Source organism: Centropristis striata, chromosome 18 (assembly GCF_030273125.1).
Source record: "Centropristis striata isolate RG_2023a ecotype Rhode Island chromosome 18, C.striata_1.0, whole genome shotgun sequence".
In the NCBI taxonomy this organism is placed as follows: domain Eukaryota; kingdom Metazoa; phylum Chordata; class Actinopteri; order Perciformes; family Serranidae; genus Centropristis; species Centropristis striata.
The window spans coordinates 26520192-26542527 of record NC_081534.1 but is presented as its reverse complement, the minus strand read 5'-3'; the positions used below and the strand labels follow the sequence as shown (position 1 = coordinate 26542527).

At 37.9% G+C, this 22336-nt stretch overlaps 1 protein-coding gene across 1 annotated transcript in view; it reads left to right on the top strand.

Moving 5' to 3' along the window:
- scara5 (scavenger receptor class A, member 5 (putative)) overlaps nucleotides 1-21917 on the top strand; it is a 111284-nt gene extending 89367 nt beyond the window's left edge. Inside the window, exons 11-12 of the mRNA XM_059355836.1 lie at nucleotides 4771-4959; nucleotides 19703-21917. Coding sequence (XP_059211819.1) covers nucleotides 4771-4959; nucleotides 19703-19836 — 323 coding nt within the window. The 3' untranslated portion in view covers nucleotides 19837-21917. The remainder of the gene's footprint in view (nucleotides 1-4770; nucleotides 4960-19702) is intronic.
- The last annotated feature ends 419 nt before the right edge of the window (nucleotides 21918-22336 follow it).

Below are 22336 nucleotides of genomic sequence, written 5' to 3'. Positions count from 1 at the left end.
TGCAATTTGTTGCTCAGTTTGTTTATCTTCAACACATGTATACATCAGGTTTTTGATGATGTAGAAGTCTCAAAAATTACTGTATCTAATATGATACACTTGGCTTTATAGGGTTAAATAGTACCACTGAGGAGTGGCTTCCACACCGTGATTACTAGCATAATCTGTAATCCCACACAAAGTGGAGAGGAGAACATTATTTGCTAAAAATAAATATTAGCAAATTGTTCAGTTCAACACTATGTTAGTGTTACTACTGTAGATCATGAGATAGTTTGCTGGATATGCTTACAATTGCAGCACTGTCAATTCCATATCTTATACTTGAATCTTTTGAACAGTTAAAAACTGAGAAATCACCCTTTGAACTCTTGCTGCAATCTATTGCAAGTCTAAAAGTCTATAATTTCAAGTCCAACTTTCGATCTGAATGCGTCCCAATGCATCTGCATCGGAAATATGGAGGCTATGGAAAGTAAACTGATGTTTGTATGGCAAGTCTTTTTCTTTGTCCAGGATGCCAATGTTTGGAAAAAAAACATAATTCTTGCTTGGAGACAATGCATTTTTGGCATCATCGAAAGGGTTTTCCAAGGATTTTATGAGCCTGGAGAGATAGAAAATATAGAAGAGCGTATTGTTCTTAAATATGAGAAAATTTGAATTTTAAATTGAAAACATGAAAGGTTTCCTTCCAAAAGAATAAAACTAATTTTCTCCAGTTTTGTAAAGCAGTGTGTCCAACATCTCTTCATCTTTTTACAATAAATCGATGATTCACCTGACAATTCTGGTCAATTCCTGATTTCTACCAAATTTTCTGGCAAAATAAGACAAGTTCACTTCCACCAGATTTTCATATTTGCCCACAATCCTAATATGTTTCAGTATGACTCTTCATGAAACATGAAGGTTGTATGGTTTTCATTATCTCCCTACATGTGCCGCCTCCATCCAGAACTTTCCTCTCCTCCCTCCTTCTCCTCTTCTCCCCAGAGCCTCTCTTTTTCAGTGTGGAGTCTTGGGCACTTTAACCATGAGAATAATAATGGAATTTTATTAGATATTGGACATGATAGATATGACACAGTTTTTTCGATTTTTTTTTATCATATAACATACTTTTTAAATCTAAATTGTCTATGAAATACTCATCAACAAATTCAAACCAAAACAAATATACTTCACTGTCATTTTGAGGAACTTGAACTTTACCTAAATGTTCTACTTAAACTTCTACTCAATAACATTTCAGAGTGTAAAATTACACATTAATATTAATATTGTCCATATTTCCATGATGCATTTATTTGACAAATTAAGTTACTTAGCATATTCGGATGGATGGCTGGATAAATGGATGGATGGATGGATGGATGGATTGAATGGTTGACGGATGGATGGATGGATTGAATGATGGATGGATGGATGGATGACTAAATGGTGGACAAATGGATGGATGGATGGATGGATGACTAAATGGTGGACAGATGGACGCATGGATGGATGGATGGACAAGTGGGTGGGCAGATTTCTACACTGTGGTATTACTTGCTTGCAAAGTCTTCTGACTGATTCTTACAAAAACAAGCACATTTCTTCATGAAACAAAATTCCTAGTTGGAGATATTGTTGATTTCTCAACCTTCCATCTGGTAAAAAGAACTAAAGACGTTCTAATAAACCAGTGAAGCCTCCTTTACTGGAAGATATATTGGAATAGAATTCAATATTAACAATAATTAAATTATAAACTATTATTACTATTATTATAAACTAACTTTCCCAAATAAAAGCAGCTCATTTAAAATTGTTTTTCAGGGTCTCCACACCATCATAACTATAAATGACTGTTAAGCAAAAAAAAGCATCAAGTCTATGGAAAGCTGTTTTTTTCTGCTGGAGCAGATCTTTGTCTGGTGGTTCATTTCAGGACATTTAAAAGTAAAGCATCCTGTTAAAAAATACCTTAACCGTTGTAAGAAATAATGACTGTGATACTTCTTCATGTCCATGCCAGCAGAGTCGTCCAGTTTTTACCCAACTTCACAGGAATTTAAGAAAGAGCGAGTGTTTTGTATGTGACGAGTGGACGAATAGTTTCAACATCTGTGTCAGGTAATTGAATATTCAATTACTCACTTCTTGCTGAAAACTAAGAACGCGCCATTGTAGCACTTGTTGCTCTCAGCCTCTTTCAGTACCGTCTGGGAAAAAAGTACAGCAGGAGGTCGAAAGTACATCTTAATATCTGGTTTTAATTTGTTGGGGTTCTGCGAGAATATGATACAAATATGTGCAGCAGATATGATAGTATAATGTTATGGTAGGTATTAAATTATGATGGGCTAGTGAGTGCAGAGTGCTCGACTGTCTAATGAGAGTTAAATGGTACACAGTTAAAATTTATGATGGTCTGATGAGACTAATATCCTGTCTAGATAATGTGTCTGGCTTTACTCTCCAGCCCCTTTGTCAACAGTCAGCACGCATGTCTTAACACCGAGGGGTGTGTGTGTGTGTGTGTGTGTGTGTGTGTGTGTGTGTGTGTGTGTTTACCTCTCCTTCTCATTTTCTCTCTGCACTCTGAAAGGTGATAAATCAAGTCAATTATACGAGTACAGCTGCTGCATAGTTTCAGGAATACGAGATGTACTGTGGATCCATGTAGCCTCTGTTAACACACACACACACATACACACACTTCATTTATAATGTAGCCCTAGGTACATTATTGAGCAAGGTACTTCCCTGAGTCCAGCAAAGCAGGTCAAACTCAACACTTTAAAGAGTTTGCATATTTAATTTTTTTTTTCATTAATTATTATTTTTATCTTTTTTTAATGTACTTATTTTTTTATTTTATTTTGTTTTTTTATTTTATTCTTTTATTTTGAAAGTATTACTTAATTTATTTTTTTATTAATTATTTGTATTTTTATTGCGTAATAGGTGTTTTTTTTAAATGCCCTGATATGCACCGTATATTGTGTGTTAAAATCAGGTTTTCTGAAACCATGTTTAACCATATAATGGAAGCAAAATGCTCCCACGTGTTGTAAATCACATTGCCTTATTATTCAGAATGAAAACAAGGTTTATTTTCTGCTTTTATCAATTCTAGATATTAACAAATGTTTCCAAAAGCTTTCTTAAAGGAGTTAAGTTTTTCTTCTTACTTCAGAAACATTACAGCAGAAGCAGCTACTTTGCAGATATGAAAAAAACATATTTTTTGTTGTTGTTATTGCTTTGTATTTTTGATGATGCAAGTGCAATATTTCATGCAGAGCTGTCCGAGGGGCGAAAAGAAATGAGGGCACCAGCTGCATACAAAAAGTTTTCTACATGTAGGGCAGCCTGTATGACTCAGCATCATGTTTTCTCAGTTTTAAGGCCACCCCAGGGAGAGATGCATCAAGTTTTCTTCACTGAAAGTGCATGACATCACGTTTTCTCATTATGTGCCATTAGTGCACTGCATCTTGTTTTCTTCACTGTAAGAGTAGAGCACCCTAGGGTGCACTTTATCACATTGTGTCTATCATAGGGGCAACCAAGAGGGCAATATTTCTGGGTTGTTTTTTTGTTTGTCAGGGTTTGTTTTTTTTTGCAACAAGGGGCCACCAAGGCCTCCCTGAGTCCACCAGTAATTTATTGCTGCAAAAACTGCCGTTTCAGTCCCCAATTCGTTCCAGTGACAGTTTTGTATTAAATTATTAACACACGGTCGTCTATAAAGTTGGAATAATTTTTGTTTTCAGATACAATCCAAGTTTTGAGAAGATATACACTTTATCTGTCAAGAATAATTCACATTGTCACAATCATTTCATGGAAAATGGTAAAAAATATATTTTTTATTCTCACTTTATGGGCGACCATGTATATAACTTCCTTATGTCTTTATTACTTTGTAGATTTGTTTTTGATAGAAAAAGTTCTACATTTTGGGAAAAACAAGTATTTGATTGTAAACAGGAATAGAAATAAAAATAAAAGCCAACGCATCTAAAGCTCACTTGAAATTGTGTAAAAACACAAAAATTGTAAAAACAACAATCTGTGGTTGTTTACCAGACTATTTTTAGACTGGTTTGGTCCAACAAGGGTAAATAAAGGAGGATAAATGCTTACAGATTCATAAAAGAAGGAGAAGGAAGTTGGGAATTTCAAAAATCCTTCAAAGAGTAAGCTGTCAAATTCAGGAGATTATTGCCAGACTATCAGTCATTAAACTCACATGATGATCAGCAAACATGGAAAAATTACTTTTGGACAGAACTTCAATCCTGAATTCTTGTAACCCCAAACTTCTTTTACAAGGGGGGTTCACATTAGGAAAACAAAGAAAAAAGATCCCTCTCTGTGGAATAATTGTATTTATTTTTCTTATTAAATCAAAGACTATTTCTGTGGTTTCTGGGGGGAAAAATGCAGGATGTTGGAAACAATCTTTTCATCTCTGTTTGTTGTCATATTGGTTTGATTTACAAGACTTCATTAAACTCATAAACACTCTCAATGAAAATAATCTCCTCAGTGTGAGTTCAAGACGAGCCAACAAGCACCGGATAAAAGAGAGTCGTGTTCTTTCAGTGTAGTCCTGTTTACATGAGTACAAGACTTTTAATAAAGTATTTTTGCAAACTAATCACGATGCTGTTTGCTTGGAACATTTTATTGCATGGATGCTCCAATAAACAGTCTGCAAACACCTTAAATAACTAAACAAATCCTTATTTTCATGTCCGGTTTCGTGTGTTTCAGTGGAGGAGACCCTGGTGCGGCTGGTGAACGGGTCGGGTCTTCATGAAGGTCGCGTGGAGGTCTTCCACGAACGCCGCTGGGGGACGGTGTGTGACGACGTCTGGGATAAAAAGGACGGAGACGTGGTGTGCAGGATGCTCGGATACAGAGGAGCCGCGGAGGTCCATAAGACCGGGCGCTTCGGACAGGGTATGAGATACACACACACACACACACACATATACAACCTCATTAGTACTGTTTCCATCAACAAATTTCTATGTGCATTTTGATGATTTGCATGAGAAAAGCTTGATGGAAACACCAAAAATCAATAAAACTTTCCAAAATGTGCATAAAAGTTTTTACTCTCACTTAAGGTAGTTTTTGTCTTTTTTTTTTTTAAATAGTTAATGCACGTAACAGGAAATGGAAACCCTTTTCTGAATAAGTTCTGACGTAGCGAACATTTAACTCTCGTGACTAATCAGCTGTTTCCTCAGACATGAAAGAACAATTATAAGTTGCCCAATTAAATCCAGTTCCTGAAGACTTCTCTCCATTTTGTCTCACGGGTGGCCAAAGTTGTCCAGATTAGCAACCTCTTTTTTGTTGTTGTTTTCTCTCTACTTCTTCTTCTCCTGTTTACTGACAGATTAGCCCACAGCAGTACATTACGATGCCATCTTCTGGCCAAAGTACGTCTATGCAGCATTGTTTATTTGCTCTAAACCAGCTGATGGAAACGTCCCTAATTCACATTTTCTTTCATGTGACATTTAAAAATTTTGCTTAAAAATTTGCTTAGACTTTAATTGAAACATGGTGCTTTTTCCTGGTTTGCTTTCCTGCCAAACATGCAGCCATTTGATTCAGTTTCTGTCTGTATGTAAAGACTTGAAACTAGCTTGAAACAGTCAGTCTAGAATAAAAAACATTCAGTCGTTAGTACGTTGTTTTCATGTGTTAAAGACGGGTTCAGTAGATTGGGCAGGTCATCCATTAATTGCACTGTTGGTTGTTTGCTGCTTTTATCCACATACCACAAACCCCAAAATGTTTTAATTTAAGTTAAGACGGTCTTATTGTCATCCATTTGTATAGTGCAGTACAGTACATAGAGGAACGAAATTAATCGTTTGATTTTTTTCTCGCCCACACAATCTCATGAACCCACAAAGCCCAACAGGTTCGTCCCCTCTCCCAGCGTGCTTCACCCTTTCCTTCATCCAGAGCGAGCTGTCTACCTTGTGCCAGCACTTTTACTTCCACTGATATTTCATATCATAGCAACTAGAAAAAAAAAACACTGGAGCTCCAAAGCGCTCCCAGCTGTTTCCAGACTTGGCGTTGTCAGCTGGGGAAAAAAACGCTCAGGTAGAAGATGAGAGTGATAAAGAAGAGAAGATTGTTAGTAGATGATAAAACAAGGTGGAGAAAATAAAGAGAAAAGGGTCTGAAAGCTGAAAAGGCCAGAATAAGAGAAGAGATGTTACAAAGGATAAATGAATGATACAATCTGACGTGGCCAAATGTGCCAATTTGGCAGGTTGTTTATCATTAACCTCTTAACTTTCTGCTCCTTTTTTATAGAGAATAGGAGGTTGTGGGCTGTGGATTTTTAGGGGGAGATAGCAGGTCAGCAGTAGATGCTACATATAAGTGGTGAAAATCATCTGAAATCTGAGAACCTGAAGATTTATTAGAGTTGCAGCTCAGCGCTGTGTGTCAAGTTGTTCTTGTCATAAATCTGTAGTATTAATGAATTAAACTGATTAGAGTGTATAAGGCTTTAGAAGTTTTTTATATTAGTATATGATGAAGTCCGTTCCCATTCTCAATTATGTATATATATAATTTTTGGGTTGATACCATTTAATACATAGATTTGGTGCTAAATGTTGACATTAATTTAAAAAAAAAAGGTAATTATCCCTCCAGAATACCACATTAAGACAGCAAGACCATGAGGAACACCTTTGGAAAAAATCATGTTGTGATTTGGTTCCTAAAACTTGTTTTTCGGCAACTGGACGATGATCACTGTTGTTCTGGAAACTGCTGAGTAATCCCCTTATTCATATATCTTTACGGTAGAGGTCAAGGGATAAATTTGAAAATTGCCAAAAAATGAAGTCTTAGTCTTCACTTTGGAGCATTATTTCAACCCCTTCACTTCAAAGATATCATGGCAGGATTGGTACCAATGGATTCCTCTAGTTGTTTATGATATTGCTGCAAACTGAGGGGTTAAAACTTCTACAACGTTGTCATATTTGTGAACATATTAAAGTTATGATTATATATCTCTAGTAAAGGTTGTGGACTAAATTCTGAGGCATAAAAACTCCCAGACTGAAATGATTCCCCTTCCATGTCTGGCTATATTAAATAGTAAATACCAGTATTAACTCAATAAAATAAGGACAAGTAGATGATTTTCTGATTATACATCTGAAGGTACTCTCTATTTAAGCTCATTCTTTATGGGTCATTTGTCATGTTTTGGAATAAAGAACTTCTCAATCACAGCAGGACATCAGTAAAATTTAGTTTGCCCACAGCACAAATGACTGTCTTTTACTAACTCGGCTGTTTTTTTGCTGCTCAGTGGATTTACCTGAACAGTGCCCTAAAATGCTGCTGCAGGGATTAATATTGTGGTTTTATGGGGAAAGACATGCGAGCCAGATGTCGTCAAGAAAGAGTCTCAGAGGTCACATCCCTCTCTCTCTCTCTCTCTCTCTCTCTCTCTCTCTCTCTCTCTCTCTCTCTTTCTCTCTCTCTCTCTGTCTTTTTATTTCACTCACCCAGTCAACCTTACATCATTCAGAGTCTCTGTCCAGGCAGAGTTGTTACCAATGAGTCTGGAAAATTAGGGGGAAAACATGCCTTTGTTCCAGGGGACGACCTCCAGACAACAGCAGTGACTAACATCACGGCTGGATTCAATTTAAAACAATCTGGAATTCAAATATATCTCTTCAGATGAGTCACCCACCTTTAACTTTTTAAAATCCAGAACATCTTTTAAATCTTTCAGGGCATTTCTCAGGCACAGATCTGCCTCTGCCTCTGGATGCATTAACTCGATTATGGCTGAATCTCATTATTTTCCCCGTGAAATATTGATTTGTTCACGACACGGCATTCCTTCACAGACGTGTTTGTCCAGAGCAACATGTGTTTTTTGTCATATACATATTTTGGGAGCAATTTGAGGTTCAAGACACCAACTGCGCTATAAATGGCCGACTTACTGCACAAACTGAGCTACAGTCGTCCCAGGAGGCTAATCAGCTCATCTGCCACGGTCATGCTCTATCCCGCAGTGTTAATGAAAGTGAAATAGGTTTTTATCCGCCCTGTGATTTGGATCCTCTTCAAAATGTAATGGGTTCGTCCTCAGCCCATGCTACACTCTTCAGCCAAGTTTCATAAAAATCTGGCCAGTAGTTTTTCCATAATCCTGTTGACAAACAGACAAACAAACCAACGAATTAACAAAGGTGATAATAAAAACCAGTATCTCAAATGATTATTATGTGTACAAGATCCTTCACCGGTTTATCAGAACACCTGAAATGCAAAAAGGGTGTGTTTATAATCTCATATCAGGTCTGAAAAACCTGAAAAGCACTAAAACAGATGCTTCAAGGTGTTTTGCAAACACAAGTAGTGCATTTCTTAGATAAGCAGACAAAGTGATGACTTGATGGATATCTGTCCAAGTTCAAACTCTATGAAGCATAACAATTGATAATACTTTGTCAAAAGTGCTCACTTTAACTTTTTACTGGTATTTTACCATAGTCTGCATGATGATATCACCATACAGTCTATTCAGCATCTGTGTATTTTAAATGTATCATCCAAACTTTCCTAGATGTTAAAATTTGTGCTCACTGTTATGATCCTTACATACAACTTCTAAAGCCAACATGAATGACTAGTCCTTAAAGGGCCTAAAACAAAAACTACACTGTGTTCACACTGAGGGAGTTACAAAACGGTCAAGCATGGCCCACTCATTGTTGCAGAGTCACTGTTTTTTTTGTTGACATAATTATTTCATCATGGACTTGTGTGTCTGCAACATGCAGGTCAGTTGAAAGCATCACATTTTGGGACCTTATTGCACCCCTGCCAATACACAGGAAGTTAATTGTAGCTATATAACACAGTACCACAGCTAACATAAGCCATTGTGAATTTAAAAATGTACGTTACATAGGCCTGCCTGGTTACGTTACTGCTGTAATAGCTGGTGAAAACAACAAAACATATATTATTGCTTGATACGCTGCAAAAAGTTGCTTTTCACAAAGAATGCTCTTTGGGAATCACGTTTTTATGCAACTGTCACTTCTGCTAGTCACGTCCCCATACTGTTTAAACTGTCTTCTATAACGCCTTACCAGAAAGTTTTGTTGCCCTAATTCAAAGAAACTGCAGTCTTTTTATTACAACTGCAAACCGTACATGTATATATAAGGACTATGCTAGTTTGGAGCGCTCCGCTCTGTACCACGAACCGGGAAATGGTCATATGGGTCATTGTCTATTATCTAGTAGTGACAAACAACCTATTCCACCGTTAAGGTTGGAAATCTTGTTGTCTCACAAGTGGTCTCGGACCGGTTATTTTGCTCCACACCAGAGTAATATTGGTGCGTTCACAAGCAACCAATCCAATTATGATAAGGATTTAACCGCACCAGAGTTTGACTGAAACAGACTTTGGGTTGTGAAAGCACCTATGTGTCTCCACATGCTAAAGGCAGGTGTGAACAGACACACAAATCAAAACCTCTTGGTCTGGGTTTTGTTTGTCAGTAAAGTCTCGGACATAAATAATGGACATGGACTCCACTCATAAGAATCCAATAAAGGCCTCAGTGTTCTGCTCCCCACAAACAACAATCATTTTTCAGATGGTCCTCATGAGGCGATAAGTCACTCTTCAGTCTTGACATGCAATAGATGTCATGTGTGCAGAATAAACCAACATCGTAAAACTTAAGTATAGATGATCAGGCTGACAAAATAAATCATGCAAAATTCTCAAGAAAACGTCTCTGCAGAGGTGAACTATGACTTCTATCTCCCATGGCTAGAAACAGAAGAACAGAGTTTTTCCGAGTTTATAATCAGTGAGGACACACAGACATCAAACCTCGAGAAGACAATCTCATCTAACAAAATCCAGGACTGACTGATTTTGTGCAGATAGAGTTTTTTTGTGCCAGCGCACTTTGAATCCTTCAGATCACTTTGAAACTGAGTGGCTCTTTAACTCATCCCTGGGTGTTCCCTTAGAATCCCACACAGTGTTTTGGGTGATCCATTTGTGAGTGGTGTCATAAATTCGTAGCGAGCGGTCCGACCCCCTCTGGCCGGCGAGCAGCACAGTGAAAGTGTGTTGAGATCCAGAGTAAACAGTTTAAAGGTCCGTGTCCATTAAAGCAAACCCGGAGAAGGCACAGCAGCCGAACAGCTGCGGCTCGTGTATTCCCCGGTGCATACCTCATTTCCATCCTGTGCACGCCTGCGTGGAGACACGTGCGTCTGGTGTTTCATGCTGCTTTGAAGATGTCGAATCTGCAGCCAGCTTCTCTTTTGTTATGTTACGTTGTGAAGCAAAGCAGGAATGTTGGAAGCATCTGGTTCGACTGAGATGCTAAATTTTGCTGTTTTTGTGTAGATATTCGCCTTTAAATGCAACAGAAATATGCATTGTGAGGAAAACTTCTTTGTCTTTTAAAATGGAAGAAGTTTCTCCCTTTTATTTCCAAGTTTTATTTCAGTTTCTTATCCAAATTGAGAGTGCCATGTTGTAAAACCCTTTGAAGCACATATTTTATTTGAGATTTTGAGGGTATGTAAATATAATTCACCCGAGTCAACCTACATTTTATTAGTCTGAGTTTCAGTGGAGAGATTATGTGTCCAACTGTGATTTAAAGTCTTAGAAATTTGGTACTTTTTTTTGCTCTAATGTGGTTCAAAACACAAAAACAAGCCAAGTTGAAACTAGCAACACTGGAAGCAAACCAGTTCCCAAATCTTTGTCAGCATTTTTTTTTTAGGGAACATATTTCATGTAGTAAAACAAAAACACACATATAATCCGGTCTCAGCCCAGTGTGGCACCAGAGACTGAAGTTTCTGTAAAACAAGCAAAAAACTTTTTTCAACAACTTAAGTGGACGAACATGCGATCTAACAGTCCCAGAGAGAGTTCAGGAAACATTTATCTTTTTCATGGTTCATGGAACATCTCTGATATCTCTGATGTGAAATGTGCTGCAGCTTGGTTCAATTTTCACAAATGTGCTTCCAAAAGAAAAGCAAGAAAAATAAATCTATTGCTAGCAGACACCTGAGGCTGAGACTTTTTAAAAATGGATTATCATGGAAGATGTTCAAACAATCAATAAAAGGAATAATATGTAACTCTGCATTAAAATGTCTAAAACCAACAGGCCTATGTTATATGTTATTTTATTGAATTGTTTACATTATCCCATATGTTTTAAATAATTTAAATTCCGGAGATATCTGTAATTTTCATTTGCTTGCCTGTCAGTTATGTGCATTGTCTGACAGAAGCTGTCATAAATGTACTTTTAAGTTACTTTTTTTACAATACAGTTTTCAGATCTTGGGTGTTTTTAACTATATAGTTTACCTGGATTGAGAATTTTAATTATCCGGCGTCTGGATCTTTAGTTTCCGAACAGCAATCAAAGAAACACAGATTTCCCACAAGAAACCTGCTTTATTCAGTATTTTTGCCAGTTTAATGACAAGATCCGTTTGTTTTGGAGAGGAAGAGCCCTCTGTGGATAATTCAGCTCCTGAACAATGAACACTGAAGGAGTCCTAACTGGGAGAAACTGAATAAATATAGCTTCCGTACAGGGCTGGACAGGTCACTGACTGGTTTTAAGAGCCAAACAGTCAAAGCTTCATAGTCGACATATTTAAACCAAATGAAACGCCTTTAACTGAATTTAAATTGCATGTTTTTGTTGTTGTAGTTGTTGTTTTGGTTCCTACAGCATGCATATCTGCCCTTGACATGCAGGCCACAGTGCAAGTTAGTTGACTACGTCTTTGTTATTATGTTTGACTACAAAAATGGACGACTAAGTGTAATTTCAGTTTGATAGAGAGATTCTGGACACATCTGTTAGACAGCTCTTTTCATCCCCAGTGTCAAATGAGGGAGCATCGTTTGGATCAATGATGCTCGTTCCTCACATAAAGTTAGAAAGACTTTCACAATCTAAGTCCATTTGGTTCGTCCGAATCAGAGTGAAATTTGAAACTTTTGGTTCGTTTTGCATTTAGTCTGGTTTGCTCTCACAGTGCATTAATGTAAGCAAACCAAATAAAAAAAGATTTGCAAAGGGGCGTGTACGAAGTACAGTTTGGAATATACTTGCAGTATTATTTCTTATTAGGTAGAAAGTTGGCAGTGGAAAAAGTTTTTTTTTACGTAAACTCTGCTCTGAATTCCATTGCACTACATGTAAATACCTTTTCACCATCCTGACTGTACATAATGGCTTTTTTTCCTATTTCTTAATATTTAATATTTGTATCATTGTACAAGAGAGAGAGTAAAACTGGAGTCAAATTCCTAGTATGTGCACACATACCTGGCCAATAAAGCTGATTCTGATTCTAGAGCGCTTTTCAGGATACACAAAGATGCTTTACAGTTAAAACAGTTAAAATGCAGTTAAAGATAAAACAAACAATTGAAATCAACAACAATGGTCACACATTAAAAGCAGTTCTGAACAGGTGAGTTTTGAGGAGTTTTTTGAAGGTGGATGGATCTAAATGATTGTTTTTGGTGACTTCATTCAACAATCTGCATATGTTCTTCAGCAGAAGTCCAAGTCTGTCCTCTCCCAGTCCTGTTGCATCTGTCGCTCTGTGTAGCCCAGAATCTGCTGCATTTTGGTTCATTTCCTGTAATTGGGTCGAATTATGTTAACAATCGAACCGCACTAGAGTTCATTTGGAAACAGACCACAGTTCAACTGGAACGTTCACAAGCAACAAAACAAATCGTAACAAGTCTTTAACCGCACCAGAGTTTGATTGAAATGAACTAAACTTTGTGTTGTGAAAGCGCCCTTCGTTTCCTGTTCCATCATCCATACTGACAAATGAACTTCTTAACCTCTTGGTCTGCGTCTTGTTTGTCAGTGAAGTTTCGGACATAAATAATGGACATTGACTCCACTCACAAGAATCCAATAACAGCCTCAGTGTTCTGCTCCCCAAATCACAAACAGCAATCATTTTTCAGATGGTCCTCATGAGGCGATAAGTCACTCTTTGGTCGTCTTGATCTTGACGGCGCCTTGAACTTTTTGCCATTTATAAGAAGAAATAATGGAAATAGAAGATTAAGAGGTTGAATCATTTAAGTTTGGCTTCATGAGCCTCCTGGCCCGAAGCTTAACGTGCTTTTCATTATACTTTTTCTGTTTTAAGTGAGTTTTGATTTTATGCTTTTTATCTTCCTCGGCCATGACTTTACCAACATGATGTTTGTTTCTGTCTTTTATCAGAGCGTTACAATTTGTTCCTCTCTGACGGCTCCTGAGTGATAAACAGTCGTGATTTAGAGCAGAGCGACAGACATTTACACCACTCCAGATGTTGCTTTGAGGGCTCCACTGATGACTCAGCCTCTCTTCTCACCTACAGCACATAAACCCTGTCACTCATGTGTCCTTAAACTGCATTAACAAACAAGCGTTACTGGATCTCGCTGTTATTCCCTCACAGCTGATCGCCGTCTCCTCCGAGCCTTTAAAGTCATGTTGAAAAACTGAAGGGACTTTCTCGAAACCCTCCAGTGATTCCCGGTTTCACAAACAGGAACCAAAGTTTTATAGAAACAAACTGCCAAAAGCTCTGCTTACCAGCTGGGACTGTGTGTTTTATTACCGGATACAATAATATCTGATCAACAGTTCAGAGAGGAGGATTGCTGTCTCAATCAGAAAACTACACACACACACACGAATAGCAAAGACTGTTTCTGATTTGTTTCTCTGCATCTTTAAGCCTTTAAATCCTTTAACCATGTTATACTTTAAGAGCAGAGCAACAGCTTAGAGACACTTTTTCTGCCTGAGGAATTATTTCACAAAGATCGCCAAACCCAAGAATGGACAACTAGAGGAGTATTTCATCCCCAAAATGACAACAGACATGTGACTCAAGTAATTTGGTCCAAGTCTCAAGCAAATCCCAAGGCATTTTTCCTTTGGGAAGCCAAGTCAAGTTGAGTCCTTCAGTTAAGAAAGTCCCAACATAAAACATAAGTGTTGTCAAGAGACATGGCACAGAAAGGAGGACTCAAATTAACGACTAAGATCAGATTCCAATAATCAAAAGGCATTTATTCAAAAGTGAGGTCGATACACAGGCAAGCAGTCAAACAGGCAAAGATATCCAAAAACAAGAGGCAAAAAGGCAGAATCCAAAGACGAGCAAGGTATCGAAAACGACAAGACTATGACTGTGAAGGAATGCTGGTAAGTGAACTATAAGAACAACAAACTGGCAACGTGACAAGACACAAAGGGGGTTATATATAATATATAATATATAATATAGAGGGCTAATGGGGAGTGAAACAGGTGTGTTAGACACAATCAGGGATCAGGTGCACAAAGACGAGGAGGGGGCGGGGCAGACAGGAACCTGAAACAGAGACAGGGATGAGTGATCAAAATAAAACAGGAAGCACAAGACTTGAAACATGAAGGAAAAATTAAATACTAAGTGTGCAAGTGTGCAACAGCTTTTTAATGCGGAATTAAATGAAGGGCTGGAATTAACACAATTAACATTAATATGTAATCGAACTTAGAGGTTGATATTTAAAGTAAAGAACCCAAGGTTTGCAGAAACATAACGTTTTATTCTGCAGATTGGGTTGATGCAGATTGTACTTACCGATCCCAAAAAGTCTTCAAATGATGAAATGATGTTTGGTTTTGTAGTCTGGGTGTCAGAAAACTGTAATGAGCAGGTGTTGCATTCAGCGGTTACCCATCTTTTACATTTTTTTACTATATATTTTAACCAGATGAAGAGTTTTAGTTATCAGAAAAACAAGCTGAGCAAACGTTAACAGCAGCTCAGCTCCAAACAGCATCAGAGGAACACTGATTTTCCACAAGAAACTGTTTTTCAATATTTTTGCCAGTTTATGACGAGGTCCGTTTGTTTTGGAGAGGAGGAGACCTCTGTGGATGACTCAGCTCCTGAACAACGAACACTGAAGGAATTCTAACTGGGAGAAACTGAATAAATGGAGCTTCCGTACAGGGCGGGACATCTTCCTTCACATGTGAAACTTTTCAGACTAAAAGCGTCATCATCATGACGTCTTGGCGTCATGATGATGATCTGATCTGATCTGATCCATAAACCATCAGGTACCAGGTCCTGTTTAGATGGAGACGATCTGGACAGAACACTCAAAAGTGGCATTGCGTTCTCACTTTTTATTCCGCGTTTAGACGACTGTCTTTAGGGGGAAATCTAGGTGCATACGGTGACGCACAAGTCTGTGAAATTCGATATAGCATGCATGCCAGGTGCCATGAGGAAGAAAACTGAGGAAGTGACTTTATTTCATGTGTTTTTTTAATCCTTGTACTGGTTGTAATTTTCACTTCTCAGAATCCTTTTTTCGTCCACCACACTTTTATTGTTTTCTGTAAATGTTCTTACTGAAGTCTCTCTGAACATTTTGTGCAAATCAAAGAAGATCTGAGTGGGGGAAAAGGTCACAATAGCAATAGCATGCACACCAGGTAGCTAGAGCTGGCACATGCTACGACACTTCTCTTGTACTTCTCTGTCCTGGTTGTCTGTTTCACCTCCGCCAAATTGGTGCATCAAAAAATTGCCCTAGGTAATAAATGTGCCTTCTCTGTTCTGTTCTATTATCTGTGATAATTCTGCTTAACTGCTGAAATGACTTCTGGGTAGTTATCAGAGCTGCGAGGGCAACTTGAGTGTCTGACTGATGGAAATAGTCCGACATGTTAGTTGTTGTTTGGCTGGACTGCACATGGATGTTACGTAAAAGAGTATGCGACGAGAGCCAGCTCAGCTGATCAGAGACACTTTTGCTTTTCTAACCCTTTAGACGGAAAGACAACGGTGGAGCATTTTTAACATTTCCACTCTGGAGGGTGGTTTCATTTTTTTGCGTTTTAAGCCCCAAAAATTCCGCCACAGTCTAAACGAAAGGCAGATCTGATAAAATGTTTTATCTCTTTCACCTGAGAGCGTTTTGTATAAACAGGCAAGTCACCAAAACTCTGAGTTAAGTCCACACAAAATGACTCACACTGTGTCACATTAAATTCTTGAAGAAAACTTTTAAAAAAAGGCGTTTATCAACAGCAAAACACATGATAACATCTGTTTACAAGCTCTCACAGAACTCTACTCAAATGTTCGCTACTTCCTAAACACGTTAAAAAAAGATCACTATATAAAACATTGCATGAAGTGTCTTACACCTGCACACATGTGCTACTCTTCAACATATAAAAAAATGATGTTTTGATATTGTTATTGCTATTAAATGTGGCCCCGAACAACTTTTCTACATTTTTGGATTCTTGGTCCACAGTGGAGGCATGCCAAAACTGTTCTTGATGTTCTTCTTCACAGAGTCAGTAATTGATATAGAAAAGGTCATTTTGAAGGCAAAATATCCCTTTAAAATGTAAGCAGAAAAGATGAACACAAGCTGCTTTTAGAGGCTACAGAGCAGATTAAAGCTTTGATACTTTGGTAAGGATTTGAGGGAAATTCAGCTTTTTAACCGCCCACAACAAATTAAAATGAAATGTCAGAGTCGTTCACTGGGCTCTGGGTGTGTTTATGTTGAGTTTATATGTGATTTTCTAACAGTTTATGACCCACAACACTCTGTGTGGCGCTCTCATGCGTCAGCTGGTGATTAACAAGCAGCTGCAGCAGCCGGCGTGTTCGCTGTGTTTGGCTGCAGTTGCATCATTCTGACTGCAGACATGAAGAAGAGGGAAAGTGATGCATGAACGAGCCACCAGAGGGAACGCTGAGACCTGGACCGCTGGAGTCCAAGTCCAGATGTGATTCTTGATCTTTGTGATGAGGAAGAAAACTGAGGAAGTGACTTTATTTCATGTGTTTTTTTAATCCTTGTACTGGTTGTAATTTTCACTTCTCAGAATCCTTTTTTCGACCCCCACACTTTTATTGTTTTCTGTAAATGTTCTTACTGAAGTCTCTCTGAACATTTTGTGCAAATCAAAGAAGATCTGAGTGGGAAAAAGGTCACAGCAATAGCAGCTCTTGGAGTCAGGTGATTCATTCAAACGGATTTTATCTCTCAGGCTGCATAAATGCTGTCCTTGCTCATTGAATAAAAAGAAATTTGAATCAGAAATTGGTTTATTGCCAAGACGTAATCACATGCAAGGAATTTTCCTTGACATTTTGATCCATAACAGAGAAAAGAACCCCATTAGAACCAGAAATGTACAATGTAAAGTATGTAAAATATACATGTTTTAATCTTCCTGTTTTCCCGGTCAATTTTCAAATGTTTTACATCAGAAATAGGAGTTTCTTTCATATAATTGCTTCAAAAATAACTTGGATGGTTCCTTGCCATGCTCCTAACAAAAAAAATTGTGCTTCCTGTCATTGAATTTTAGATGTTTTATTCAATTTTATCGCATCTGTGGTGCAATTGGGCAAAGTTACAGGTGTGTAAAGTGGATTTTATCACAGCTTTTTCCATAAATTGGGACCAGAGCTTCCAGACAAACAGCAGCTGAGACTAAATCTGGTACAAAGGAGCTCATAGTTTCTGCTCATTGACTCAAAAATGAGGTAGAATTTCAAACAAGGTAGAATTCATATTTTGTAGATTTTAAAAAAGAAGTGCAAAACTTGTGGTAATGAGTTGGAATGAAGTTGGCCAAGAAGCTGTAACACAGAATTGGGTGATAATTTATACTTTATGCTTTTCAAACAGTCAAACCAGACTGCATCAATTTGACCCTCAAGGAAAAAAAGTTGCAAGGTTGACAGTAAAACAAAATGGTTAAAATGAGTGGTAAAACAAAAAGAGAACGTGCAAAATATTGACTAAAATTGGTGTTTGACATTGATGAAGTTTGCTGGGACTTAATGCAACCATGCAGACATCCCTAAGAGCTTACCTTAAGGTACATGTTTCAAGTTAAAAAATCCCTCATCTATATTTTTATTGACATTTAATATTTTCCTAAAAGATGCAGGAATTGAACATCCATCAGTCCAATCTGAGAAAACTAAGCTCAGACTTATTTATTCCGAAGTTTGAAGTCATCAGAAAGTATCAGGAACAGTTAAGCCTGGTTATTATAGAAAGCACAATAAAATGTTTACGAATGTTATCACAATTTTTTTTATTCTATTCTTCTTTTTCACTGCTCGTGAAACCAAAATTACACTGATGGAATTTGTGGATTTTTTTTTGGTGTTATTTATTGGGGTTTCACTTTACAAAAGGCAGAAAATCAACCAAACGGGAACAATAAAAGTCTGACAGGAAAACAAAACAAAGGAAAACAGATGGAAGAAACAAAAATAAAACAAAAACAAGACAAAAGGCTCGATTCAGTGGAGCGATGCCTCCAAACCAGTTCAGGCCGTCGACCTGAGCTGCACTGTCACATTTGCACGAGATGCTGAACTTTGTATCAGCTACTAACACACACTCTCAATTTCAGTCAAATGTTCAAAGCAGAAAATTATAATGATGTGCAAAAAGAGGCCTCAAAAAATTGTAGCGAAGTTAAACAAATTGTTTATTTTGTACGCTATTATCAGCCTGTTCTCCCCTCAAAAACATCTGTATAGGTTGTGTGTATAGGCAGCGATAAATGATTGTGATTGACAGCCAAGCGAAGTTCAAAAGGCTTGCTTTCGGTTGGAGGCTGGGGTGGTGGATGGGTCAAACAAACAGCAGAGAGCGGGGTTCGAGTCCCATGTGAAAACAAAAGTAAATGATTTTTAACTTAAGTTACATTGTTTATTTAAGTTACATTATTTACGCAAGTTACCTGAATCAAATTTTTTACGTAACTTACAGGGTTTTTTTTACGTAACTTGCGGTAGTCACATGACCCTTGTAACTACTTCACTTTCGACATATACGTACATTTATATTCTATTTAAACTCTTTTTGTTTTTTGCCCTAAACCTAGGTCAGTGGTTTAATAACATAAACCCACAGAAACTGCAGCCTTTTTACAACCACGAGTGTGCAACATGTGTGCAATTTTTAGAATGCGCCGTTGTACCGCGAGCTGTGAAACGCAAGCCACGATACTACACTGAAAAAAATTGGAGTGACATTTACTTTAAAAAAGCTAGGCAAGTTTTTCCTCACAGAAAGTGTTTGTAATCTTTACTCAAGCTGTTTCTAAGTAATATTTATTTAATAGGACCACTTATTTCTTTTATGATAATGCACAAGTAAATTGCAGATTCACTGACGTCCCTCAATTACATTTTACTTGGAAATATCAACTAATTAAGCCAATGAACTGGTTTAGTGAATATTACTTGGAACGAATGATTCAATTTACAGACAAAACTGAGGACACATAATAACAAACAATCACTAAGTAATGCACTACATGAAAAACTGCTATTTTAAAGTAAAAGCACTGAATTCGTATTTCGTTGTAGAATTTATATAGATGATTGAAATAATAATTACAGGGCCAAAAAAATCTCTTTTTTTCAGTGTATATACATGTCGTAATTTGTGCTACTGACACACGACCTCTTCTGGCATCTAGGTTGGAGAACTTGTTGGCTACTATGTATGACCTCCCCCCTTCTTTCTGCGCAGGTACTGGTCTGATCTGGATGGATGACGTAGCGTGTGTCGGGAACGAGGACACCATCCACCAGTGCAAGTTTTCAGGCTGGGGCAAAACCAACTGCGGCCACGTGGAGGACGCCGGCGTGACGTGCCTCGTCTAAAACCTTCCTGATCCTGATTCACTGCTGCAGCTTCTCCTCAAACACTGCCTTAAACTCCTAAAAAGCTACAAGTTGCACAACGTCCCGCCCTCGCCCAGAGGAGTCACATTAGCAAAACCTCCACGTTGTGCATGAACTAAATCTGCAGCTTTTTCAAGAGACAAGACTGAATGATGGGAGCAAAGAAAATGCACAGATTTTCAAACTTTGAGCAACCATAAGAGCTGGAGATGATCGCACGACAGGACTGAATTTCAGAGCTCGTCTATCTTCTATGAAGGCTGAAAGTCCGCTTCCCATCAGCCCTCGGAGGCTCGTCTGGGGTCAGATTTGCAGTTTCGACCTCCAGTGTGGATTAGAAGTTCATCACTCCAGAGTCTTAATTCGTCTCCAAGTTTTCTGAGGAGCTGAAACATAGCTGGCACATAAAGAAACTGACTGAGAAACTGATTCTTCATCTACAGGCAGCTGTTCTTCACGGTATTCTGCAGCAATGGCTTTTGAGTGATGCTAAACATACACAGTGTTGCCTTATTATGCATCATATAGCGTTACTTAGTGAGCAGCAGTTTGATGGTTTGCAGGTCAAAAGCTGGCGAGTTCAAACTTGAGTTTTCTGTAAACAAAGAACAGTTGAGTGTTACTCACAAAAACACATTGTGTATCCTGTAGCTCTAACAAGTGTTAAGTACATTTCCTTCCTCATAAAACATTTGCAAACCTGATTTTTTTAAAAATATATTTTAAAACAAGCTTTTTTTACAGCTTTGTTTGCAAGCAAGCAGTCTTCCATCAGCACCGTTCCCATTCCGTTTTTTCAGTATATCAACATTATGTGCCCTGCAAGAAAACAACAGTCTCTTTTGCAGGTTTCCATGTCGATTTACACTCAAATTTTTCACTGTGATACGACAAACTTGCAACTTCCCAAATGCAGATAATTGTAGACTCAGTCTGTCTTCAAAACGTTGTGCCCTCTGACCCCGTCACATCACTTTACTGCCCATGCTTTTCCTGCGTGCATTCTCATCCAAACTCATCAGACACCTATGCATCATGACCCTCAGCATCTCATACTTTGCTTCGGTTTTGGCCTCCGATCAGCCTTGAGCAGACCATCTTGCTATCTATCTACTTGACTACATTTTGAGGCAAATATTGTACTTTTTACTTCACTACATTTAGCTGACAGCTTTAGTTACTTTTCAGGTTGAAATTGAACATAAAAACATGATACATTTGAAGTGATTAGACTTTTTTTTTTAATCAAACCTTATTACAGTAAATTAAGTGGTTAAAATGAGCCCTATTTTTTACAAAATTAAAATGCTGCTTACATAAAAGCATCAATGATAACAATCCAATAATATTACAATCTCAGTGGGTCCATTCTGGACAATGGGTACTTTTACTTTTGATACTTTAAGTACATTTTGATGCTGATACTTTTCTACTTTTACTTCAGTCAGTTTTGAATGCAGGACTTTTACTTGTAGTGGAGTAATTTCACAGTGTGGTTTTAGTACTTTTACTGAAGTAAGAGATCTGAATACTTCTTCCACCACTGATCTTATGTCATTTAATCGAAGCGTTGAATATTAACACATATGGGTTTACTTTGCAATCAAAGGAAAGCCCTGTGCATCTCAAAGACACATGCACAGGTTGCCTTGTGCATCTGTATCACACGATGTTAGGAGTGAGACTGTGCTGTCATATTCTGTCTAACAGGATCCTGCAGGATCTATGAGGCATAAGCAAATGCATAGTTAAAAGCAAAAAGCAAGTATATCTTCAGCTTTAAGCTCAACATTTAGACATCTTTTAACCTGCAAATCACCAAATCAATCTTTACTGTGTGCTATATATTTTTTTTAAATGAAAACAGGGAAAAAAATGCAAATATCAAATATTTTTCAACTGATTATCAGGTCACTGCAGCTGACAGATGCAGTGATTAGGAAGAAGAGAGAACAGATGTGTATAAACAGATGGACACCAGCAACAGTCAGTGTTTACTGCCAAACGTTTGGCTGTTTCAGCATAATGCATATGTATGTATATGCACACACACACACACACACACACGCGCCGAACCAACTATAACAGATGAGCTTTTTCTGCAGTTTTATGCCTCTCTCAGTGGGGTTTATCTTTACAGCTGCTCTTGAATCCAAAAAGGCTGGTACCTCCCAAGTGCCCTTGCAGGAACTTTTCTCTTGACCAAGTTGTGTTTTATATTTGAAGACGGGAAACGTTTTTTAGTGCACCTTAAAATTTGGAAAACTCCCAAACCTCACAGGGCTGAAGCTGACTTCCCTCCGCTCCTATATTCTGCAGTGGAATCAGTCTGTGTAAGCTCTCCCGGTTTAAACAAATCAAGAATTGTCTGGCCTACTTTCCTTTTTTTATACGAAATGAATCTGCACACATGATGTCCATTTAAAAGTTTGTGTCCATGTGAGGAAGAAAGTTGGATGTGAATTTGACTTTTAGAGGC